We start from the raw sequence: 20,878 nt of genomic DNA on the forward strand, positions 1-20,878 counted from the left end.
ACCTTGCTACTGTATGCAGATTTTTTTTTTGTAGTAATCTCTCCCAATTTCTGTATTGTTATTTTATCGGTGGTGTAGTCAGAGTGGTATATGAGTAATTCCGGATAAAGATACCTTTTAGAGAAGAATCTTCAATGAGAATAATCAAAAGAAGTGCAAAGAGACGAGGCGTTACGCCTCGATAAAGCACCTTAAGGTGCAAAACGCGTAGGAGTATTTTTGCACCTCCTTTTTAGTTATATTTGACTAATAAATACAATCATTTGTACTCCTCTTTTTGACCCGGACTCCCGCGCCGTTATTTTATCGCAATGTTATTTATTGTTCTCCAATGCAACTACAACACACATCACTGCGAAATGCTCAAAGAACTAGATTGGTCATCACTCGAGTCTAGGCACAAAGTTCACCTTTCCTGTCTTGCCTTTAAATTCTTCATGGGCAAGCTACCCAGCTACCTGAACAAGCTTCTCACCCCTACCACTTGCAGCACTTATCACCTGAGATCAGACTCCAAAAGACTGTTCATGGTCCCAAGGCTCAACAAAGTATCCGGACGTTCCTCCTTCTCCTACCGTGCACCCCAAAACTGGAACAACCTACCAGAGACCCTCACATCCACCACCAGTTTAAGTTCTTTCAAATCTAAGGCTGTCTCACATTTTAACCTGGTCTGTAACTGTTTCATACGCTCATAATATATATTTTCTTTAACTGTGCATGCAATGTCTTGTATATAATGTATATATACCCTGTTCATTTATGTAACTGTACTTGTAACCAAGTATTATTTGTTTTACTCTGTGCCCAGGACATACTTGAAAACGAGAGGTAACTCTCAATATATTACTTCCTGGTAAAATATTTTATAAATAAATAAATAAATGGTCTAATCATTTGAATCCTATTTTGGTCACTTGGGTATTTAATTTGAATGCAACATTTTTGTTGTCATTTATTTTTAATATTATCTTATATATTTTTTTTATCTTATATATATTGTTTATATATTATATATTTTAATCATATATTTATATATATATTTACATTTTTATTATTATTATTATATTATTTATATATTTTTAATCTTCCTCGCTTTTTCCCAATGCCATTGTGTTCATGTTTGTGACTGCACATTATCACATCACACCCTAGTAACAGCCCCTGCTGTTTCTCAATGTAGCTTCTTTCTTCCCACACCACCCCTGCCCTGAGTGGACATTGCCCATCCCTACGCCCTGTCCTGATTGGACAGTGCCTACCCCCAAGCACTGTCCTGATTGGACAATGCCCACCCTATCGAACCAGTGCACCCAATCAGCTGTTGGCCGCCTTCTTCCTGCAGGAGCATAACAAAGCTCGGCCCCGTCCTAGCCAATCAGCGCCGAGCTCCGCCGCTGCCATTGGTGACTCATCTTCCTTCTGTAATTGGACGGCCGGCCGCGCGCTGCAATTGGCGCTGCTCGACCTGTTTCGCAGTCAGCGCGCAGGCGCAGTCGGAGAAAGAGCCGGAGACAGAGGCTGCGCCAGCTCGCACCGAACACCGACTGGAACGGAGAAGCAGGGAGGACGGGGACAGAGGGGGACAGCGGAGACCGACAACAAGCCGAGCCGGGGCCTTCGTGTCACCCGCCCGGGCTGCGTCCGCCCCTCAGGCCGCCGAGCCCCCCCCCCCCCCCCCATCATCTCAAACAAAGTCACAGGTCAGTCTCCCCTCCCATCGGGTCACCGCGTTACTTTACCGCTCACACCCCCAGTGGGCCCCGGTGGGAATGTGAGTAGGGGGGATGGGGGAAAGAGAGGAAGGAGAGGGGGGGCGGGGGTTGAAACAGATGGGACGAGTGGCAGGCGCGTCGGCCAATAGGAAGCTCGCGCACGTTTCCCTATCCTGTGGCTTCCGGTTATTTTCCTTATGGACCAATCAGTGGCGACGGATGATAGGGGGTCCCGCCTCTTTAGGCCTCCAATTCCGGTGTCGCCTGTCAATCAATCATTAGGGGAAAAGGATAAAGGGAGGGGGTGTGACAGAGTGCGTGACGTGTAATGTGGTGTTATGATGCATAGAATGTTTATGTACATACATATATATTTGTGTGTATATATATATTCGCGTAAAAGAGATGTGTGAAGTGAAATATTATATAATAAAAACAAATCCTTCGTGCGTGTATTGTGTGAAATCACTAAATAGTGAGGGATAAATGTGAAAGGGTTAATACCTTAACGGTGAATATCTGCTAAATGTGAATATATCCAACCAAAGTCAGATAGTGGAGAGGGTTTGGGGAAGGAGTAGGAGGTGTGTAGATACGGAATATACTTTTGGGGCTGCTTCATACATATACTAATCCGAATAGAGAAAAGTGTATATAGAATGAGCGAAGCACCACAGATAATGCATAATGTATATAAACAAAGGATACAATTTTACGTCCGCTAAAACAATAGGAATGGATGACCACTGCCTGTGGAATCAAAATATGTAGCACTCTGAGGCAGAGAAAGATATAACAGTCTGTCGCTGTTCTAGGAAGATGGAATTTTGAGATTATCTATCTAGATCTATCTCTCAAAGTGCCGATAACAAACGTGAAAGTGAGAACTGGCTGGTGACTGCTGTCTACCTAAATGCTTTTAAAACTCCAACACTTGTGAGTACTCCCCCTTTTTAAAATAAATTATTACCCCATTGTGTGTGTCGCAGTTGAGTGCAGCTGGCTTCTGAATCCTGTACATATTAAAAGGCCAAAAAATGACAGAACCCGCTTTCCTTGTTCAAAGTAACATTGAAAAAGCATATTGGGGCTGTATTAGGTCATGTTGTTCCATAATAATCCTTCAAATTTGGAATGACTATCATTGACTAGGAGAGCGCTATTCTGTCCTGTGGGTTGACACTCCGAACCTTCAGCTAATCAGAGCAGTTAGGGTTTTATGACCTACTAGAAACGTGTGTGTTGTCAGATCACCAACATTTGCACATTGAAAAAGGTACATTTTATTAGGTACGTCAGTACAGGATTCCAAGTAAGTCATACTTTCTACGGATGCACTTTAAAAAGGATATTACCAATCAATGTTTTTATATTTTATTTATTTGTATATACTTATATCTGCACACCTAGTGGAAGGGGTATTCAATATAGTCAATCACCCATCTACTTTAATTAGCTGAGGATTCAGCGCTTCAATCACTGGCAGAAATAGAGTAGGTTCAGGCCATAAATAAACAGTTAAAACTTGCCAAAAAAATGAAGATTTTTGTAAAATGAAACATAAGAAGCGGTTAATGTTTGCTGTGCTATGAGGTTTTATGACTTCATGTTTACTTTGGGGGGTATTGCTTTAACTGTGAACTCCCATTGAGTTTGAGGTGTTGATATTAAGAATGGGGAAGTGCTGTTAATACGGTAGTTAATTTATACAAGATGTGACTGTTTTTCTCTGTGAATGTGCCCTGCAGATCCTTGCATTCTCCTAAGACCCAGAGAAGCCCTCAGGGCCTTCAGCATCAAGATGGCCGGTGAAAATGAAACCCCAAATTCCAGCTCGCGGATCATGACTTTCTATCCAACCATGGAGGAGTTTCGCAACTTCAAGCGCTACATCGCGTACATTGAGTCCCAAGGTGCACATCGGGCAGGGCTGGCCAAGGTTAGTAACACCAGCATATACTATAGGACTACTCCAATATGAGTGGCACTGTGCGTAGAGCGCCAAACTTGGGAGCACAAGGGGGAGATATATACGAAGGCAAACAGACACTAGGTTTTACATTTTCATCTGGTCTGTGAGTCTATCTAGGTCTTTGCTCTAAGGTTGTGGAATGATGAACTATCATGAGCACATTCCCATGTCTCAGTCAAGTCTGCCTTGCCCTATAATCTCTCAGCATACAATGCTTTCACTACAGCCAGGGACTCTGGGTAATGACATGCTCACATTTGTTACTGATATGTTCACAGACCAAGTATTTAATGGTATACAACAGTAAACTCTTCTGGTGAAGGCAGTTTTGTGTAAACTCCTTTAACTATTCTGGGAAACAAACAGTGCATTATATATCATATAAAACATTTGATTTTAAATCGTTTTGGTTTAAAAGAACTATTGTGATGTTGCACCTTCTTCTGCAGGTAGTACCTCCGAAGGAGTGGAAGCCACGTACTTGTTATGATGACTTGGACGACCTGGTTATTCCTGCCCCAATTCAGCAGGTGGTGACTGGCCAATCCGGCCTCTTCACACAGTATAACATACAGAAGAAGCCAATGACTGTCAAAGAGTTTCGACGGATGGCTAACAATGACAAGTAAGAGCCCATAACAGGAGTATAAAAAGGACTTGGTTTATTGGAAATGGTGAATATGTAAACGAGACCGCAATCACCTATATATATCTCTTATTTTAAGGACATGTTCGGTGCTTAGAGGGTAAGGATAGATAATCACAGTGTTGATCAAAAAGAATTTGATCAGAAAGATTTCCCCCTTTATACAGCACTCAAAACACATATAATCAAATAGTGGACAAAAATAAATGGTCCTGTAGATATGCTGCGATTAGCTGAGAAGTATCCCAGAATCACGGTGGAAATCAAAAATAATAAAATTTTATTACGTCTACATAGATCATGAAAAACACAGATGCAGTATTAAAAATCCCTGTATTTAGGTGGCGGATATGAATAATTTGTAATAGTAAGGTAAGTATCGTTGATATGTATCTCAATCTATTCATATCCTCACATCCAAAATTATAACTATCAGAGACAGACTTGTATATCCTAAGTATCGCTAGCAGTGTTAAATGGTATCAGAGATGATATCTGACATACCAGGTAATCAGTAGTATGTAATTATGTTTATTATCGCAAAATTGCGGCCGTGATTAACCCTATTAGTACTCCCAATGCTAACCACTTGGTTGCTATTTATATGTGTGGTCTGAGACTTCAGACTTAGTTGCACACAGTTGGCTACCAATAGTAACAAAGAAGAATGTTAACACTCTTTCTCTTATATTGCAACAGTCTCTAAAGCATGGTATACATTATAGCGAAAAAGCACAAAACAAAATGCCTCTGCTCGATACATGCCTGCTCATGCAGAGGTGTAGGATGTCGCCACTCAGAGTGACGTCACTGACGTGACGTCCTACGTTCCACTCTGAGTGGCGACATGAATAGATTGAGATACATATCAACGATACTTACCTTACTATTACAAATTATTCATATCTGCCACCTAAATACAGGGATTTTTAGTACTGCATCTATGTTTTTAATGATCTATGTAGACGTAATAAAATTTTATTATTTTTGATTTCCACCGTGATTCTGGGATACTTCTCAGCTAATCGCAGCATATCTGCAGGACCATTTGTTTTTGTCCACTATTTGATTATATGTGTTTTGAGTGCTGTATAAAGGGGGAAATCTTTCTGATCAAATTCTTTTTGATCAACACTGTGATTATTTATTGGAAATGGGCAGGGGGAATGTTGGCTTTTCCCCCATGTGTACAGGAAATGTGAAATATATGGGTGTATTTATTTTAATATTAATCTGTTGGGCTCTGGCCCTGTTTGTTCCTTCATGTTGTCTTGTTACAGCCTATTATAGGAACAAGATGAGTGTTTTCTGTAGATACAGTTTTAGATAAGCTTTCAACACCTATATAGTCTTTATCAGATCTACATAAGCAGACATTGTGGAGGTTTTCATATACCCTCAACCACAGTTTACTGCCACCCAGGGGTGCCTCGTGCTAATGTGAGGGGTTCCAGATGGGAAAACACATGATGTGATTTTACTGCACATTTAAAATAATACAAATATACAGTCACATTTACAAACTCTCATGGTAAACCTCTGCATTGCAGTAAGGCCCCCCAGCATACTGTTGTCACGGACATTTAATATGTCAATGTTTGTTTCCCTGTATTGTCCGCAATCTATTGTTATCAGTTTCTTCAACTTTGCATTAATCAATGGAAAATTAAATGTACTCACAGGTCACAGTTACAACTTGTTATGTGTGTGTTCTCATTGTGCTTATGTTTGCATGCAGGTATTGTACTCCCCGTTACGCAGACTTTGAGGACCTGGAGCGCAAATACTGGAAGAACCTGACGTTCAATGCCCCCATTTATGGAGCAGACGTGAACGGGTCCTTGTATGACAAGGTAATTTGAAAGTATTTATGGCACCTGAAGAGCGGAATATTGTCATGCAAGTCGAGGCTTTCAAAGTCGAATAACTGCAACTCTCCTGCTAAATGAAGCCATGGTGTAATTTTTTCTTTTTAAGTTATTATAATTTCCAATGTTTCATTAGGGACTTTATTGGGGCTTAATCCCCAAATTTGTTATGATTGTTTGAACATGCTCTGGTAAGGAGCTTAACAGACAAAAGAGAAGATATGTCCTGCTTTTATGTTATCTGGCCAATGCCTGGTGTGTACGGGGAGCAGCGCTTCTTGCTTCATTGTGGTCTCTCTTTCTCGCTGAAGAACGTCGAAGAGTGGAACATCGGGCGTCTGAACACCATCCTGGACGTGGTGGAGAGGGAGAGTGGGATCACCATTGAAGGTGTAAACACCCCGTACTTGTACTTTGGCATGTGGAAAACCTCCTTCGCCTGGCACACCGAAGACATGGACCTATACAGCATCAATTACCTCCACTTCGGCGAGCCTAAATCATGGTGAGGTTTCCTTCATGGGGACGAGGAACAAGGGCTTTCAGTAACCACCACCATCTTCTACTCATCTTTCCCCTCTTTCTAATGTTTGAGGGTCTGCGTTTACTGCCACATCTACATCCCGAAATGTTAATTTCATACTACTGCAACAAACCCTTTTGTGATTCACCGTTTGTTTTGCAGGTACGCAATCCCTCCTGAGCATGGGAAAAGGCTGGAGAGACTTGCCAAAGGTATGTCAGACATTGTTTGTGCTTTTGTGAAGTCCTATATGGTTCTTGAATCTACACACTGGAAACAAGCTTGCTTCAATGTATGCACTGACGCTCCCTTCACACATATATAGATAGATTGAACATTGACCATTCTCTAGGACAGACATCCAGTTTATTTATTTATCCTCTTGAATAGCTACCAACAGAGTACGTTTCCAAAGGAACATGCCCAGTGTTTTTAATTTTCATTCCATGTTACTCTGTGCTGCAGGCTTTTTCCCAGGAAGCGCTCAGAGCTGTGAAGCTTTTCTACGCCACAAAATGACTGTCATCTCCCCCTTTATCATAAAGAAGTATGGCATCCCTTTTGATAAGGTGAGTGGAGAAAAGACGGCAAACGGGCATGGGCATTACATTGGGGGAGGACTGAAATGGATATAGAGGATGAGAGAGCTTGATGCTCACGTTTCGTCCCTGTGTACTCAGATTAAATCTGTCTACTTTCGTACCTGTTCCTTGCTTTACTCTATTAGCTTGGTACTTGTGATACAACCCTATGGCTGCTACAGTAGCCAAGAACGCATTGCAAAACACAAGCCTGGGCCTCCTGTCACCAAGTGGTTATGGTTTCTATATGTGTGTTTCACACAGGGTGTTGTCTCTTTCAGATAACCCAAGAAGCTGGTGAATTCATGATCACTTTCCCATATGCTTATCATGCCGGCTTCAACCATGGTTTCAACTGTGCAGAGTCCACCAATTTTGCAACATTACGATGGATCGAATACGGAAAGCAATCTGTTCTGGTAAGAGCTGTTTATTATGTTTTGTACTTGGGATGAGTAGACATGGTGCTCATCACCTTGCACCATATTCCTCTTTAGGATTTTTAACTGTTCATAAATTGCAAAGATCATTAAATGAGTCGGACCGCTGCGTTAGCAGTTATGTTGTTCACTTCTATCGTGATGATAAATTACTGTTTACTTTGAAGAGGGGCATGAAACCCTTTTGTCCTGTAGTTTGTGCAGTATTGAAGCAAAGCATTGTGCATCCTGGTGTCTTGTCCATGTTTTTGCTGAGCAATGTAAAACCCTTCTGTATGTGTATTCTTTGCGCAGTGCTCATGCAGAAAGGACATGGTGAAAATTTCCATGGACACCTTTGTGCGAAAGTTCCAGCCTGAGCGTTACAAACTCTGGAAACTGGGGAAGGACGTCATTGCGATTGACCACGCTCAGCCCACTCCGGAGGCTGCAGAATTCACAGGAGACGAAGAAACAGAACACAGAAAAAGGTTGGACAGGCCAAATGTGTCAACTTGGAAACCGTTTTTTGTATTCCGCATCACAGTTGTACATTTTTTTGGAAGGCGATGGATGCCCTTTTGTGGTACCAGGAATGCTTTGTACACAGTGAACCTATCGGGTTTAAATCTTTCCTCAGGGGAAAGAAAATGGCTGCTAAATCTCAGGCCAATTGGAATCTGCAACATCATTGGTGGTGGCTTTCTATTGGATGGCCATTTAAATCCCCTTTTAAAAAACGGAAATAATACTGGTAACTTAACTTCGGGAACTAGGGGTCCCCAGAGCTGAAAATAGTGTGGTTCAGCTCCGGGAAACTTCCAATTTCCAATCCTGTAAAAACAAAATAAATGGAGCTTAGTTTGGGTAGGATTTTCCTTTATGCCCTAGATACAAAATAAAGTGATTACTGTAGTTTAATTTAAAAAAAAACTGTAGTTATTGAGCACAGTCATACTCTTACTTAAGTTGATCAATGTCTTCATCACCACAGTGTTTCCAGACATCGTATTGGAACTAAGAGACACCGTGTGTGTCTAGAGATGCCCCAGGATCTTAGCCAGAGCGGGGTCTTCCCAAAAGAGGAGCTATGCTCTGTACAGTATGATATGGATACCACATCAGTGGGACAAAGCAAAGAGATAGAGAGCTGTCAGGACCAAGTTATAGAACCAGGTATGTACAAATGTCCAAACTCCATCTTTAGTCTCCCCGTCTCTCATCTTTGAGGGACCCCCTGATTCAAGATGAAAGAAAAAAACCTTACAATTCAAAATGCCTGTTTTGATGTTGCAGGCTCCTCTGGACAAACGTATGAAGATCTGAAGAATGTGGAGGCTTACACAGTGTCAGGGCAGGAGATGCCATCAGTCTCCAATCCAGGAAGCCCTTCCACCAGCGCAGAAAGCTCTTTGTCTTCCTCCTCACAGGACAGCTCCTCTCTGCAACCCAGCTCCCCTGACAGCTCGGAGTCATCAGACACAGAATCTGATGTACAGCTGGGTGTCCGTCCTGGGAAGCTCAGCAGTGTGCACAGCTATGCCAAGGAAGGCTGCAATGCTACAATGAAGGAGACCACTAGTATGGGCAGCCTTCCCGAACATGAGCTGGAAGAGGTAAGATCAAGAGAGGCAGAGGAGGAAGGTTACTCCAACAGGGATAGGCCTTGGCACAAGGGATATAGCGGAAGCCTAGATCATACATTCCAGTTTGTTGAGGTACATTTAATATAGCTGTTGGGGATCTGTTTTGGTAAAACGTCCTTCTGAAAGCATCTTTGCCCTCTTTGTTTCACTTCTCTTGGCTCAAGAGGGTAATACAGTGCTGCAGAACTCTCTCCTCTGGACAGGGCCATGTTTTAAGGATAACTAGCTAATCGCATGTTCTTATATAAGATAAGTGCAAAGTGGGATTGGATATTCATTTATTATTTCAAAAACCTTGGATGCCCTGAGAAGAGGGTTAGAAACACTGAGTTCAAGCTGCCGTTTAAAAAAAAAATATGTATGTGTATATATATATTTCCCATTCAATATGTGCATCGATACAATCTGCACATTGATAAGTGATTAGCTAAGTTGCAGATCGATCCATTCTCCTGTAATCGATCGCTTGCTCGGGTTATTTAAGTCAGTTCTTGCACAGCATTGTGGGCAATGTAGTCCAGCAATATTATTGTGACTGGGCAGTTACTAGATACAATTGGTGCACTTCTAGAGAGAGGGCGGGTCTCAAGAGCTAGAGCCTATCAGAAGGGGAAGGGTCTGTCACTTTGGAAATGGTTTCTACATTAGAAACATTAAAAATGTCTTTAAAACATATATATTAAAACACACACATGTAGGATATTGCTTGAACTGCTGCTTTAATGTCATCAGAGGTCTGTAGAGAGATTGGAAGCTTTTGAATTTCTGTGCACTCCTTATACTCCTGCTGGTTAAAACTACAAAAATGCTTCACAGCACATCGGCTTTGGATAACAGATAACCGGGTGGGTGGCATGTTATAGCAATGACAGATGCACACTCAATAATGCCTGGGTTACTTGGTACAATCTAGGCATAATCATTTTTTAAAGTGCTGATCTATTTTTGGGGCTTTTGCAATAAAATGTGTGGTGTGGATGAGAATCAGACCTGATTTTTGTTGACCTATGTTCTTGGCAGCACACCTGACCTTAACAATGAGTGGATTAAATGTGTGAGTGTGAATTGTGACATGTATACGATGTTGACTTATTCCTGCTTTCTAAAGCTATGATTCATAATTGGCGTCTTGAAGCAATATGATTTTGTGGGGTTCTACCTGATGGAAGCTAGTGAATTGTAGATCCACACGTGCTCTGTGCTTGTCATACAGGTGGAAGAGGACGAGCACATGAAATCTCTGACCGAGAACTGCACCACGACGAGCCGCCGGCAGCCTCTGACCAAACTGCCTCGTTACCACCCGCTGGTGATGAAGGAGAGCTGCAGTGACGATGGTACGTTCCGAGTGTGGGGCAACAAAGTAACAATGTAACAATCCAAAATGGAGGGTGGTCCATATAGTACAAATAATCCACAGCCAGCATGTTGATAATTGGTTGCCAAATATGATACAACAGTGACCAGTACAATGTGAATTAAAAACATTGCCAAGAATTGTAGGTGTTAAACTGGTGCTTATCATAATGCTTTTGGCGATCTAGCGCTCCGAGTAGCAGTAACTAAAAAAAATCAAATTAGTATTTACTTAGTTTGATTTTAAATTCCACAAACTAATTATGTGGTTCACTTCCTAAATAATCACACCTCCTCTGGACTTGCAAACATTATGCACTAATCAAATGCTTGTTTGTAACTGAGAGAATCTTCACTATATGCCCCGGGCTTGCCATTATAAGGTTGCTTATCTGTATTTATTTATGGTTGCTTATAGATTTATTTCATAGGACTACTTTGGGTAACACAATCTGTACACCCACTTATCCCAAAGTGGTATTGCAGCTTTAGCAAGCCTGTCTCTTCACGTTCCATTCATAGAGGTGCCAGAACAGCTGCAATTGGACGAAGAACTTGAGGAGACCGTGTCCTGGGCAAAGCCTCTTGCTCAACTCTGGCAGAACAGACCCCCCAACTTTGAGGCGGAGAGAGAATACAATATAACGATGTCACGCATGTCGCCATACTGTGCCGTCTGCATGCTCTTCCAAACATACCAGCAGGTGAGTGGCAGATTTTCGTAAGGTACATCATTTGTATTTTATAAAGGTTCGAAGGGAGGTAGATGCCCTGAGACTTGAGCAGGTGTATCTGCACGTGGTTCTCAGCGTTGCTTTGGAGAGGTGTGTTTTTGGGGCTTCATCAGTAAATGGCTGTAAAAGGAGATCTAATTCAATACTTGGCTGAAATGGAAGAAATATGGCAACCGAGCAGGACTTTACAAGACAAAGATTCAAAGTAGTAGCACAACAGGAGTGGTGTCCAAATATGCACAATCTGTGCGGTTTATTCAATCATGCAGAGTGAAAGAGCAAGCACTACGTTTCAGGGTGTACAACCTCCCTTCGTCAGGTAATAAAACGTAGCAGGAATTTACAGGTGTGTTTCTCTGCTGTCTTTTGCTTTTATTTTAGTAGCACAATGCTAATTGTTTTTTACTCTTCCACTTTGCTAAACTCCTGGAAAATTCTGTGCGTCGGGTACCAGATATTGTTTGTTGGTGCAATCTGTTGCTTATATGAAACAGGTTAGCATTCTATACAAGGAAGGCTGTGTTTGACGTCTCTATTCTGCTCTTCAGTCCGAGAGCGGAGGACAGAGCATTAAAACTGAACCGAGCAACGATGGAGTCCAAATCCGAACCAAACCTCTTATTCCCGAGATGTGCTTCACAACAAAGGGGAACAGCGCAGAACTCAACCTGTCTACTCCTTACCTGGAGGAAGACGGAACCAGCGTCCTGATAACCTGTAAAAACTGCTGTGTGTGCGTCCATGCCAGTAAGTCTCGGTCTTGCTGCCTTCTTTTTAATATCTATCCTATCTAGGACTTTTTATACTGACTCAGACATGTTTCCTACTTCTCCTAATCTCTGTCTGATGCACAAAGCCCAACACCTTAACTTGGTATCTTTGTCCTACGCAGGCTGCTATGGAGTGCCCAAAGACAAGGCCACAGACGGTTGGATCTGTTCCAGGTGTGACGAAAATGCTTTAACAGAGGTAAGAAATGAAACCCCTAATCTACCCCACAGTAGTAGATGACGCTTCAGCATTGTGCACCGTGGCCTCCTGATCGGTGTGCATGAAGAGCCAGCTCTTTTATTCCTGTTAAACACGGTAACACTTGTCCTAACCTGTCTCTCCCAGGACTGCTGCCTCTGTTCCCTGCGAGGTGGTGCACTGCAGAAAGCCAATGGTAATCGGTAAGCCCTCTTCTCAATGCCCAGCAGGATTGCATCACTGACCTCCCACAGGGAAGCTCTGCATCTTCTATCCTGCACAATGGATCTCTTTCCACAGCAGGCACACGTGTGATTAGCGTGTTTTAAATGTAGCTGACCAATGCAGGGTTTTTTGTGCTCCTAACGTGTGTTTTTTATATCAAATATTGCACTGCAGGCTTCAGGTCCGTTAACAGCCTTTTACTTCTCCAGTATCCTACAGCGCATCACTTTATAGTGTAACACACTATCTTTGTCACAGAATGGGTTAACATAGTTCATTGGAGGGGAGAAGACCTTCTACACCATGGGTTTAAGACCTCCTCCCTCAACTGGTTAGGCTTTCAGGATATCCCTGCTTCAGCAATGGCTTCTCGGTCAAAGACTGAGCCACTGATTGAGCCGCCTGTTCTGAAGCAGGGATATCCTGAGAACCTGACCGGTTGGGGCTGAGGAGAGTCTTGGGGACTGGAGTTGAGAACCTCTGCTCTACACCTATATATAAATAGTTCTGAGCTTTTATCTGGTCTATTAGACATATTGTCTTTTTTTAAGAGCAAACCGCTTTGGTTATTGAGACCTGTACTTCAGTAACTCCGACTTCATTGTATTACTATACAGTGGGCTGGAGTTGCAGTAACAGCATGCTGCTATGCTCCATGCTTCAATACAAACCTTCTTCCCCCTCCCGTGTTGGACAACATTGTCTAACATTAAAGGCAGCTTGTACATTTGAATGTTCTATATTTGTTGTTTGAATTGGTTTCCTGAATGCTGCCTGTGTTTGCTAGGTGGGTGCACGTGATGTGTGCTGTGGCAGTTGCAGAAGCCAAATTTGTGAATATCGCAGAGAGGACCCCTGTGGACATCAGCAAAATCCCACTGCAGCGATTCAGACTGGTAGGTGTTTGATCTACAGAACCAACGTGTGTGCATTAAAGCAGCAGTCCAAGCTGTCGAATTTATTTTATTTTTTATTTATTTCTTTCCCCCCCCACCCCTTTTAATATGTGCATCAATACAATCCACCCAATGATAAGTAATTCCCTAAGTTGCCGATCAATCCGTTCTCCTGTGATCGATCAGCGAAGATTCGGCTCAGGGGTTCACCAAATGGCTGCAGGGGAGTATTCTGCAGTCGGTGGAATGCGTATGCATATTAATAGGACACAAGTTCTGTGGGGAAGATCACAAGACGAGGCAGTCACTAGATACAATTGGTGCACTGCTAGAGAGAGGGCAGGGCTCAAAAAGGGGTGTGCCAGAGCCTGTTTCAGAAGAGGAAGGGGATGTGACTTTGTAAATGGTTGCTATAGAAACAAAAAATGCTTGTTACATATAAGACATTAAAATGTCATTCAGAGTTTAAAAAAAACGTTAAGAGTATTTTCTCATCGTACAGAACTGATTTTATTTAAAAACACGCATGTAGGCGATTGCTTGGTCTGCAGCTTTAAGCTGACCATGAGTGTCTCTCTCTTAAGGGGAGGGGGATTTACCAAGCTCCCTTCCCTTGCTGATCCTGCTTGTGTTTGCCATCCCTATGCTAGAAATGTATATTCTGTAAGAAGCGGAGGAAGAGGGTGTTGGGATGCTGTGTTCAGTGCTCCCACGGGCGCTGCCCCACGTCCTTCCACGCGTCCTGTGCCCAGGCAGCAGGGGTAATGATGCAGCCAGATGACTGGCCTTTTGTGGTGTTCATAACCTGCTTCAGACACAAGACTCCACAGAATGAGGTGAGCCACAGACTGGAGAACGGCGGGAACGAGGATCCGTACATACCTTGTTTATTGGCACCTGGTAGCCATGTTTGTCCCATGACCAATAGAAATTAGGAATTTAAAGCAGCAATTTTTTTACGGCTTTGCGGGAGAAATTAACACCTCTGGTCCCGTTACTGCTTAATGGGGGGGAGATTAATCCCTCGGGTCCCGTTACTGCTTCATGGGGGGGGGGAGATTAATCCCTCGGGTCCCGTTACTGCTTCATGGGGGGGGGAGATTAATCCCTTGGGTCCCGTTACTGCTTCATGGGGGGGGAGATTAATCCCTCGGGTCCCGTTACTGCTTCATGGGGGGGGGAGATTAATCCCTCGGGTCCTGTTACTGCTTCATGGGGGGGGGGGGAGATTAATCCCTCGGGTCCTGTTACTGCTTCATGGGGGGGAGATTAATCCCTCAGGTCCTGTTACTGCTTCATGGGGGGGGAGATTAATCCCTCGGGTCCCGTTACTGGTTCATGGGGGGGAGGATTAATCCCGCGGGTCCCGTTACTGCTTCATGGGGGGGAGATTAATCCCTCGGATCCCGTTACTGCTTCATGGGGGGGAGGATTAATCCCGTGGGTCCCGTTACTGCTTCATGGGGGGGAGATTAATCCCTCGGATCCCGTTACTGCTTCATGGGGGGGAGGATTAATCCCGTGGGTCCCGTTACTGCTTCATGGGGGGGAGATTAATCCCTCGGATCCCGTTACTGCTTCATGGGGGGGAGGATTAATCCTGCGGGTCCCGTTACTGCTTGATAGGGCGGGGGGAGGAGAAAGAACATTAACCCCTTGGGGGCCCCATTACTGCTTTGGGGAGGGGGGAGATTTAACCTCTTGAGCCCTGTTACTGCTTCACGGGGGAATTAACCTCTTGGTCATATTACTGTTTCAGGGGGGGATTGCTACTTTAGGTCGGGACAAAGCCTTCATCAGATGTTGTTTTAAACGTATATTTGGTTTGTGGAAGATTTAGAACAAATCAACATAAATGGAGGCTTACTGGTATACGCCGGGCAGTCGGCATTTCTTCCTTCGTCATACATAATCTAACTATTCATCATTATTACCCCAGCATGGCAAAGATTCAGACCGGGATATCACAGTTGGGCAGCCTGTGATCAGCAAGCACAAAAACGGCCGGTTCTACCAGTGCGAGGTGGTCAAGCTGACCAAGGAAACCTTCTACGAAGTCAATTTTGATGATGGCTCCTTCAGTGATAACCTGTATCCCGAGGACATTGTGGTAAGGGAGAGGTGATCTAATCTCATTGGCAAGGAAGAGGGAGGAGTAGGGAGTTGGTGAAAGTAAGAAACTACTCTATATAATGCCCTTTGATATGAGCCTCTTCTACGTGCTAGGCGGAAGGATGCAAAATCCCCACTGCATTATGTTTACGTCAGGCAAACTGCCTCCTCGTCAGGATCCTGGGCTGTTCGAGGGGTTGTCCATCCTAGATGACTAACAAGAAAAGAAAAAGCGACTGTCCAGCACTAGATCTATATCCATCTCTACACATTATAGCACAATAACACAAATGTAATTCCAAAAAAGACAGATATATATTTTTTAATATATTTTGTAAAAATGCATTAATTTCCCCCTATCTAAAAATATATATTATTTCATAAATCTATAAATACAACCTTTAAACTGTGCATAGAACAGATGAGTATACTTTGTACGTGCCAAGATGACCTATAAATGCATGCATCATAACCGAATATAGAAAACCCTTTATAAATATGATGGTGAGAAATCATCCTAGTGTGCACACACAAGATGGCAAAGGGTAGAGCGCGTTGTATTTCATAACCCGCTATGAGTGAAGAGAATCCTGAAGAATGTACGAGACACAACTGCTTGGTTCCTCCAATGTAATGCCTGATTCCCAACGCCTCGTAAGCGTATCTGGCATTACTCTTTTTAAGCTGCCCTAAATCTATGCATCTATGGTTATAGCCATAATGTTGCCCCCGTAGTCCCTCCGAGGGGTATAGTGAATTAATGACATGTAGGTGCAGGTGATGCCATTTGTAAACGGTTAATGTTTCCTTGGCGTCATTTTTGTACAATTCTAGTGGAGGGTTATCTTTCGTGATAACTTCTGTAAATGAGGGTAACCTGTTGATCCAGTCTGTTTCTCTCTTTAGTTTTTTTTTTTTTGGTTGGGGGGGTGGCGGGGGGGAAATGTCGGCATAACTAGTTTGAAAAGATCAATAATTACCAGACCCTATTAAAATAAAAACACACACTTTAACATAAGAATCAACCCAGGGACACATTTATTTTGAGTAATTAAATCTATCCAAAGAATTGCATCACAAATTATTTTGGGGAGTGTTGGAGGATATTTTTGCTATTAAGGTATCTTGAAGGAAACATTTGATCAACGTCTCTTGGTCAACATGCAGCTTTATAATTAAGCAGTGAAACACTAATAGAAGTACAGTTTTTATAGTAGTGAGGTTAACAGGGATGGTGATGTGCAACAAAGAGGCTCTGATCTGTAAAGCATTGGTCACAATCTCTGCAAAAGGAGCCAGAAGAACCACTTCCTGTGCTGGTTTTTTAATGTTTCTGCATAAGATGTTCATTAGGTAATAGGATGGCTGTCACATGATCCCTCTTCCAGTAATCCGTGTAACAAAGACGTTTGCTTCAGACTTTTTTTGTGCAGTAAACGCACACATTTTTACTGCCTGCCTTCCTTCCTTATGTCTCTGCTTCTAATCCCGTTGACAGAGCCGCGACTGCCTTAATCTGGGCCCACCCCCTGCTGGAGAGATTGTGCAGGTGCGTTGGACAGACGGGCTGGTTTATGGCGCCAAGTTTGTTGCATCACATGCCATTCAGATGTACCAGGTGAGATGAGGCTGCTTTGTGTTCCTAAATGGGGGTGCTGTAGTTGAGGTGCCAGTACAAATGATTGGTACTGTCTTACTTAAGGATGGGCTTTGGAAACCATTTTACATGAAAGATATATATCTACACATCAAAGTGCAAGAGAAGGTGTTGGCAATGACAAAGACTGACCAAATGCAATGGGCTGTGTACTTGTTCTTCCGGCTTTCAATGGAGGGTTTTTCTTTGTCTTTAGGTGGAGTTTGAAGATGGATCTCAGCTGATGGTGAAGCGGGATGATGTGTACACGCTTGAAGAAGAGTTACCAAAGAGAGTAAAATCCCGCTTGGTATGTAACCGAGAACTACAGATTTATAATGACACTTGTGGGTATTGTTGGGTATGGTCTACATTGTAGACTCTACAAAATAGGGAAGGGAGTTAATGTTTATCTATTTTGAGGAATACTGTTCTGTAAGCGAAATAAGGAACATACAGCAATAATCATGAGTAGAATAATAGACATGCCTGGTATCTTTGACTTTGCAACTTTAACTATTGTGAAGCGCTATGTACATTAATGGCGCTATATAAATAAAGACATACAATACAACTGCAAGCGATGGGAATAACATATTACCTTCCTAGCCCCACTATTATGGCTGCTTCTTCTGACTGATGTTCTTTCCCGTTGCAGTCTGTGGCCTCCGACATGCGCTTCACAGAAATCTTCACCGAGAAGGAAGTGAAACAAGAGGTGAAGAGACAGCGAGTCATCAACTCAAGGTACCGAGAAGACTATATTGAGCCAGCTGTATACCGCGCCATCATGGATTGAGCCCGGGACCTGCTCTAACTTACTCCTCCTCTCTCCTGTCCATGAAGAGGAGACCGACTGATCTCCTCCAACAACAGAAAACTGTGGCCAAATGTTTATACCGTATGGGGAAATGGGACATTGTGTTCTGTTCTCCTGGTAGATTTTACATTGATCTCTTAAATTGGTTTCCGGTCATGCGTTGCACAGATTGGTGGTAATACAGGACCTAACCTTACTCTACTGGCGGCCTGCATAAAATACGTTTTTCTCCCGCCACCAATCCCCTATCATTCTTGTGATGGACAGGAGCCGCTGAGGACGGGTTCGTGCCCTGCAACTGGACTACCATCCTCCCTCCGAACAGGACAGTGTTACTGGTGCTTGTGCTCCAACATCCTTTTTATATTTATACACCTTTCTTACCTGCTCCTCTTCCAGGACAAGAGTGGGAGGCAGCTTGAGCAGAATTGGGGGTAACAAATAATTCGGTATCTTCCTCCGCTCCCATGTCAGACAAGAGAATCCCCTGACCTGTGCTCAACCTGTCACTTTGTGTTTTCTTCTTTTTGATCTTTCTTTTGTATTGATACATTTTGCATTAGAAAACAAAAACGTTGTTTTTTGATCTGGGCAGCATTAACCTGCGGAAGCTGTTGTGAACAAGCTACTGCTGATAAAAGAAATAGCAGGATTACATTGATGCTTTTATAAAGGGAATGTGTGCCGATCAGGAATATGTAAGTCTGATATAATATTGTTAATAGGGGAGGGTTGAACTCCAGCCCTTTTATTCTAGGACTCAATCGGTGTCTACCTCCTCACCTTACAGCTTAAATGTCTGTTTTGGATTTGTGAAACGATCAAGCTTTGACCTGAGTTCTTATGCCATTCTTCCCAATGTCATTTAATCATAAAAGGAGGCATACACAGTGGGCGGAGTTAAAAACAATCTCTTGTGCAAACGCAAGTTCATAGATGGTCCCTTCTATTTATCAATGATAAGCAAACCGATCAGAAAGGCCACAAGGCTAAGAAATCAGAAGTATCATTTGGTCGAACAGTTGTGGATCTTGAAATGTTGCAGGTTTAAAGGAAAATATCTCTTAACACGTGGATTATGTTTGTATATAGCTGCAAACGGCTTCTTCACCTTAACACGACATTGTGTTTGTAACAAAGTTTTATAAAAAGAAACCCATTTTGCAGAGACTTTTCACACAGGCCTGTGGCCTGTTCATGTTTATTCTCTTACTGCAAGGGAAATATTTCCAAAATAGGAGCTTTAACAGAACTGTGTGTTAAGATTACAGCAAAAAAGAAAGGGGGGGGGGGGGGGGGAGAGAGTTTCCCTGCACAATGGAGTGTCCAACTCTAGTCCTCAAGGGCCACCAACAGGGCAGGTTTTCAGGATCCTGCTTCAGCACTGGTGCCTCGGTTGTTGACTGAGCCACCAGTGCTGAAGCAGGGATATCCTGAAAACATGGCCCTTGAGGAGTAGAGTTGGCCACCCCTGCCTGTAGTAACAGTATGTTCATCTTTTAAAAGGGAGGCAGAGCGCTTATTTTGGAAAGGGCAGTTCAGTAATATTTCAGTGCAACAAGAGAACTGTTTAAATAAAATATATATATATTATGATCAAATATGACTTTAAGCCCCTGTGCTGCCAGAGAGGCTGGCAACAAATTGCAAAGCAATTAATCTGATCAAAGCACATAGCTCACACAATGGTTGGGAGCCAACACTGTCAGCTTGTGCTGAGCATTGGTGTGTCCCATGGTCTGGGGGAGGGAGGTTACTGTGAATAAAGCAGGGCATCAGGGAATGTCCCTCTGCATGAGAATGAACGGGATTTCACACCCGCGCGCTGCCTCTTTTGTTTAGCTGTAGTTTGGTAGGTATAGCGCCTACGCGTCTTTCATATTATTTACTTCCTAACCCTTCTATGGTAGAGAGGCCTACGGTGTGTTTCTCCTCAATATAGTGCTGGCTTTCCAGCATTTTATTCAATTCTGTGTATAAAAAGACTGCATTTTATTTTCTTTCAAACTAAACTTTTAAGTTATATGGCAAGGTAGCGCATTACTTTTAGCAATAAACTTGTGTGATGTGCAGTGCTCGTGTCTTCATATTGTTTGAACATGTAAAAGTTCTACTTTACAGAGTGCAACAGCACAAAACGTTACCCAGCCATGGTTACATCCTGTGACTACAACCTAACAGTGTCTTAAAAGTGCAATCCCACATAGCCAGCAGAGAACTTGGTTATGAATTTACTGGTGTAATTAGCTTGCTAATAGCAAATGTTTGTTTGTTTGTTTTTTTCCCTTTTTTTAAATGACATAATTATCACAGATAGGGTTGCCAGGTGGCTTCTCCAAAAATACAGGACACAATGGTGAAAGGTGCAACGCACTTGAGATGCGCACACACCTCTCCGCTCCATGTTGTTTCCTCTTCTCCTTTGCGCCACCCGAAGGCTTCTGACACCTCCTCCTTATAGGCTGCTGCTGGGTAATGCAGCCAATCAGGAGCAAGGAAGCTGCCCAGCCCCGGCCAGGTCACTATGTCCAGAGAGGTAATACCAGACACAGATGTCCAGTATTACCTCAAATTTCTTACTTGGAGTGTCCAAATACAGGGCAGTCCAGTTCAATACTGGACTCCTAGCAACCCTAAATTTCACAGAGCCAAAAAAGGTAATGGGGAGGGGTCTCAAAGTGCAACCACTTCCTTGACACACAAAATGGAGTAGCTAGAAGAACCCCTCCTTATGTTCAGCTCACAATGTGTCAAACTGAA

The 20,878-nt window shown here is 43.0% G+C and overlaps 1 protein-coding gene across 2 annotated transcripts; it reads left to right on the forward strand.

Moving 5' to 3' along the window:
* The first annotated feature begins 1,461 nt into the window (after positions 1-1,461).
* KDM4A (lysine demethylase 4A) lies at positions 1,462-20,190 on the forward strand. Of its 2 annotated transcripts, none has more exons than XM_075616095.1 (22): positions 1,462-1,703; positions 3,464-3,654; positions 4,137-4,312; positions 6,072-6,186; positions 6,513-6,706; positions 6,887-6,936; positions 7,190-7,293; positions 7,587-7,724; positions 8,040-8,215; positions 8,719-8,900; positions 9,021-9,340; positions 10,584-10,707; positions 11,249-11,430; positions 12,009-12,207; positions 12,353-12,429; positions 12,577-12,632; positions 13,442-13,550; positions 14,201-14,386; positions 15,490-15,660; positions 17,161-17,280; positions 17,516-17,608; positions 17,957-20,190. In XM_075616095.1, the coding sequence occupies exons 2-22, from the start codon at positions 3,517-3,519 to the stop codon at positions 18,095-18,097; spliced, it is 3,051 nt and encodes a 1,016-aa protein (XP_075472210.1). In that variant the 5' UTR covers positions 1,462-1,703; positions 3,464-3,516; the 3' UTR covers positions 18,098-20,190. The 2 variants fall into 2 exon arrangements, with proteins under 2 accessions (XP_075472210.1, XP_075472211.1); XM_075616096.1 differs by lacking the exon at positions 1,462-1,703 and adding an exon at positions 2,531-2,651.
* The last annotated feature ends 688 nt before the right edge of the window (positions 20,191-20,878 follow it).

The sequence above is a fragment of the Ascaphus truei genome, chromosome 10 (assembly GCF_040206685.1).
Source record: "Ascaphus truei isolate aAscTru1 chromosome 10, aAscTru1.hap1, whole genome shotgun sequence".
NCBI lineage: Eukaryota > Metazoa > Chordata > Amphibia > Anura > Ascaphidae > Ascaphus > Ascaphus truei.

What these genes read in the sequence shown, in the direction of transcription:
- KDM4A (XM_075616095.1), top strand. Translation starts at nt 3,517, where the DNA reads ATGGCCGGTGAAAATGAAACCCCAAATTCCAGCTCGCGGATCATGACT. An exon ending in ACGAAAATGCTTTAACAGAG is followed by an intron (nt 12,430 to 12,576) that starts GTAAGAAATGAA and finishes TGTCTCTCCCAG; the next exon opens with GACTGCTGCCTCTGTTCCCT. An exon ending in TGTATCCCGAGGACATTGTG is followed by an intron (nt 15,661 to 17,160) that starts GTAAGGGAGAGG and finishes TCCCGTTGACAG; the next exon opens with AGCCGCGACTGCCTTAATCT.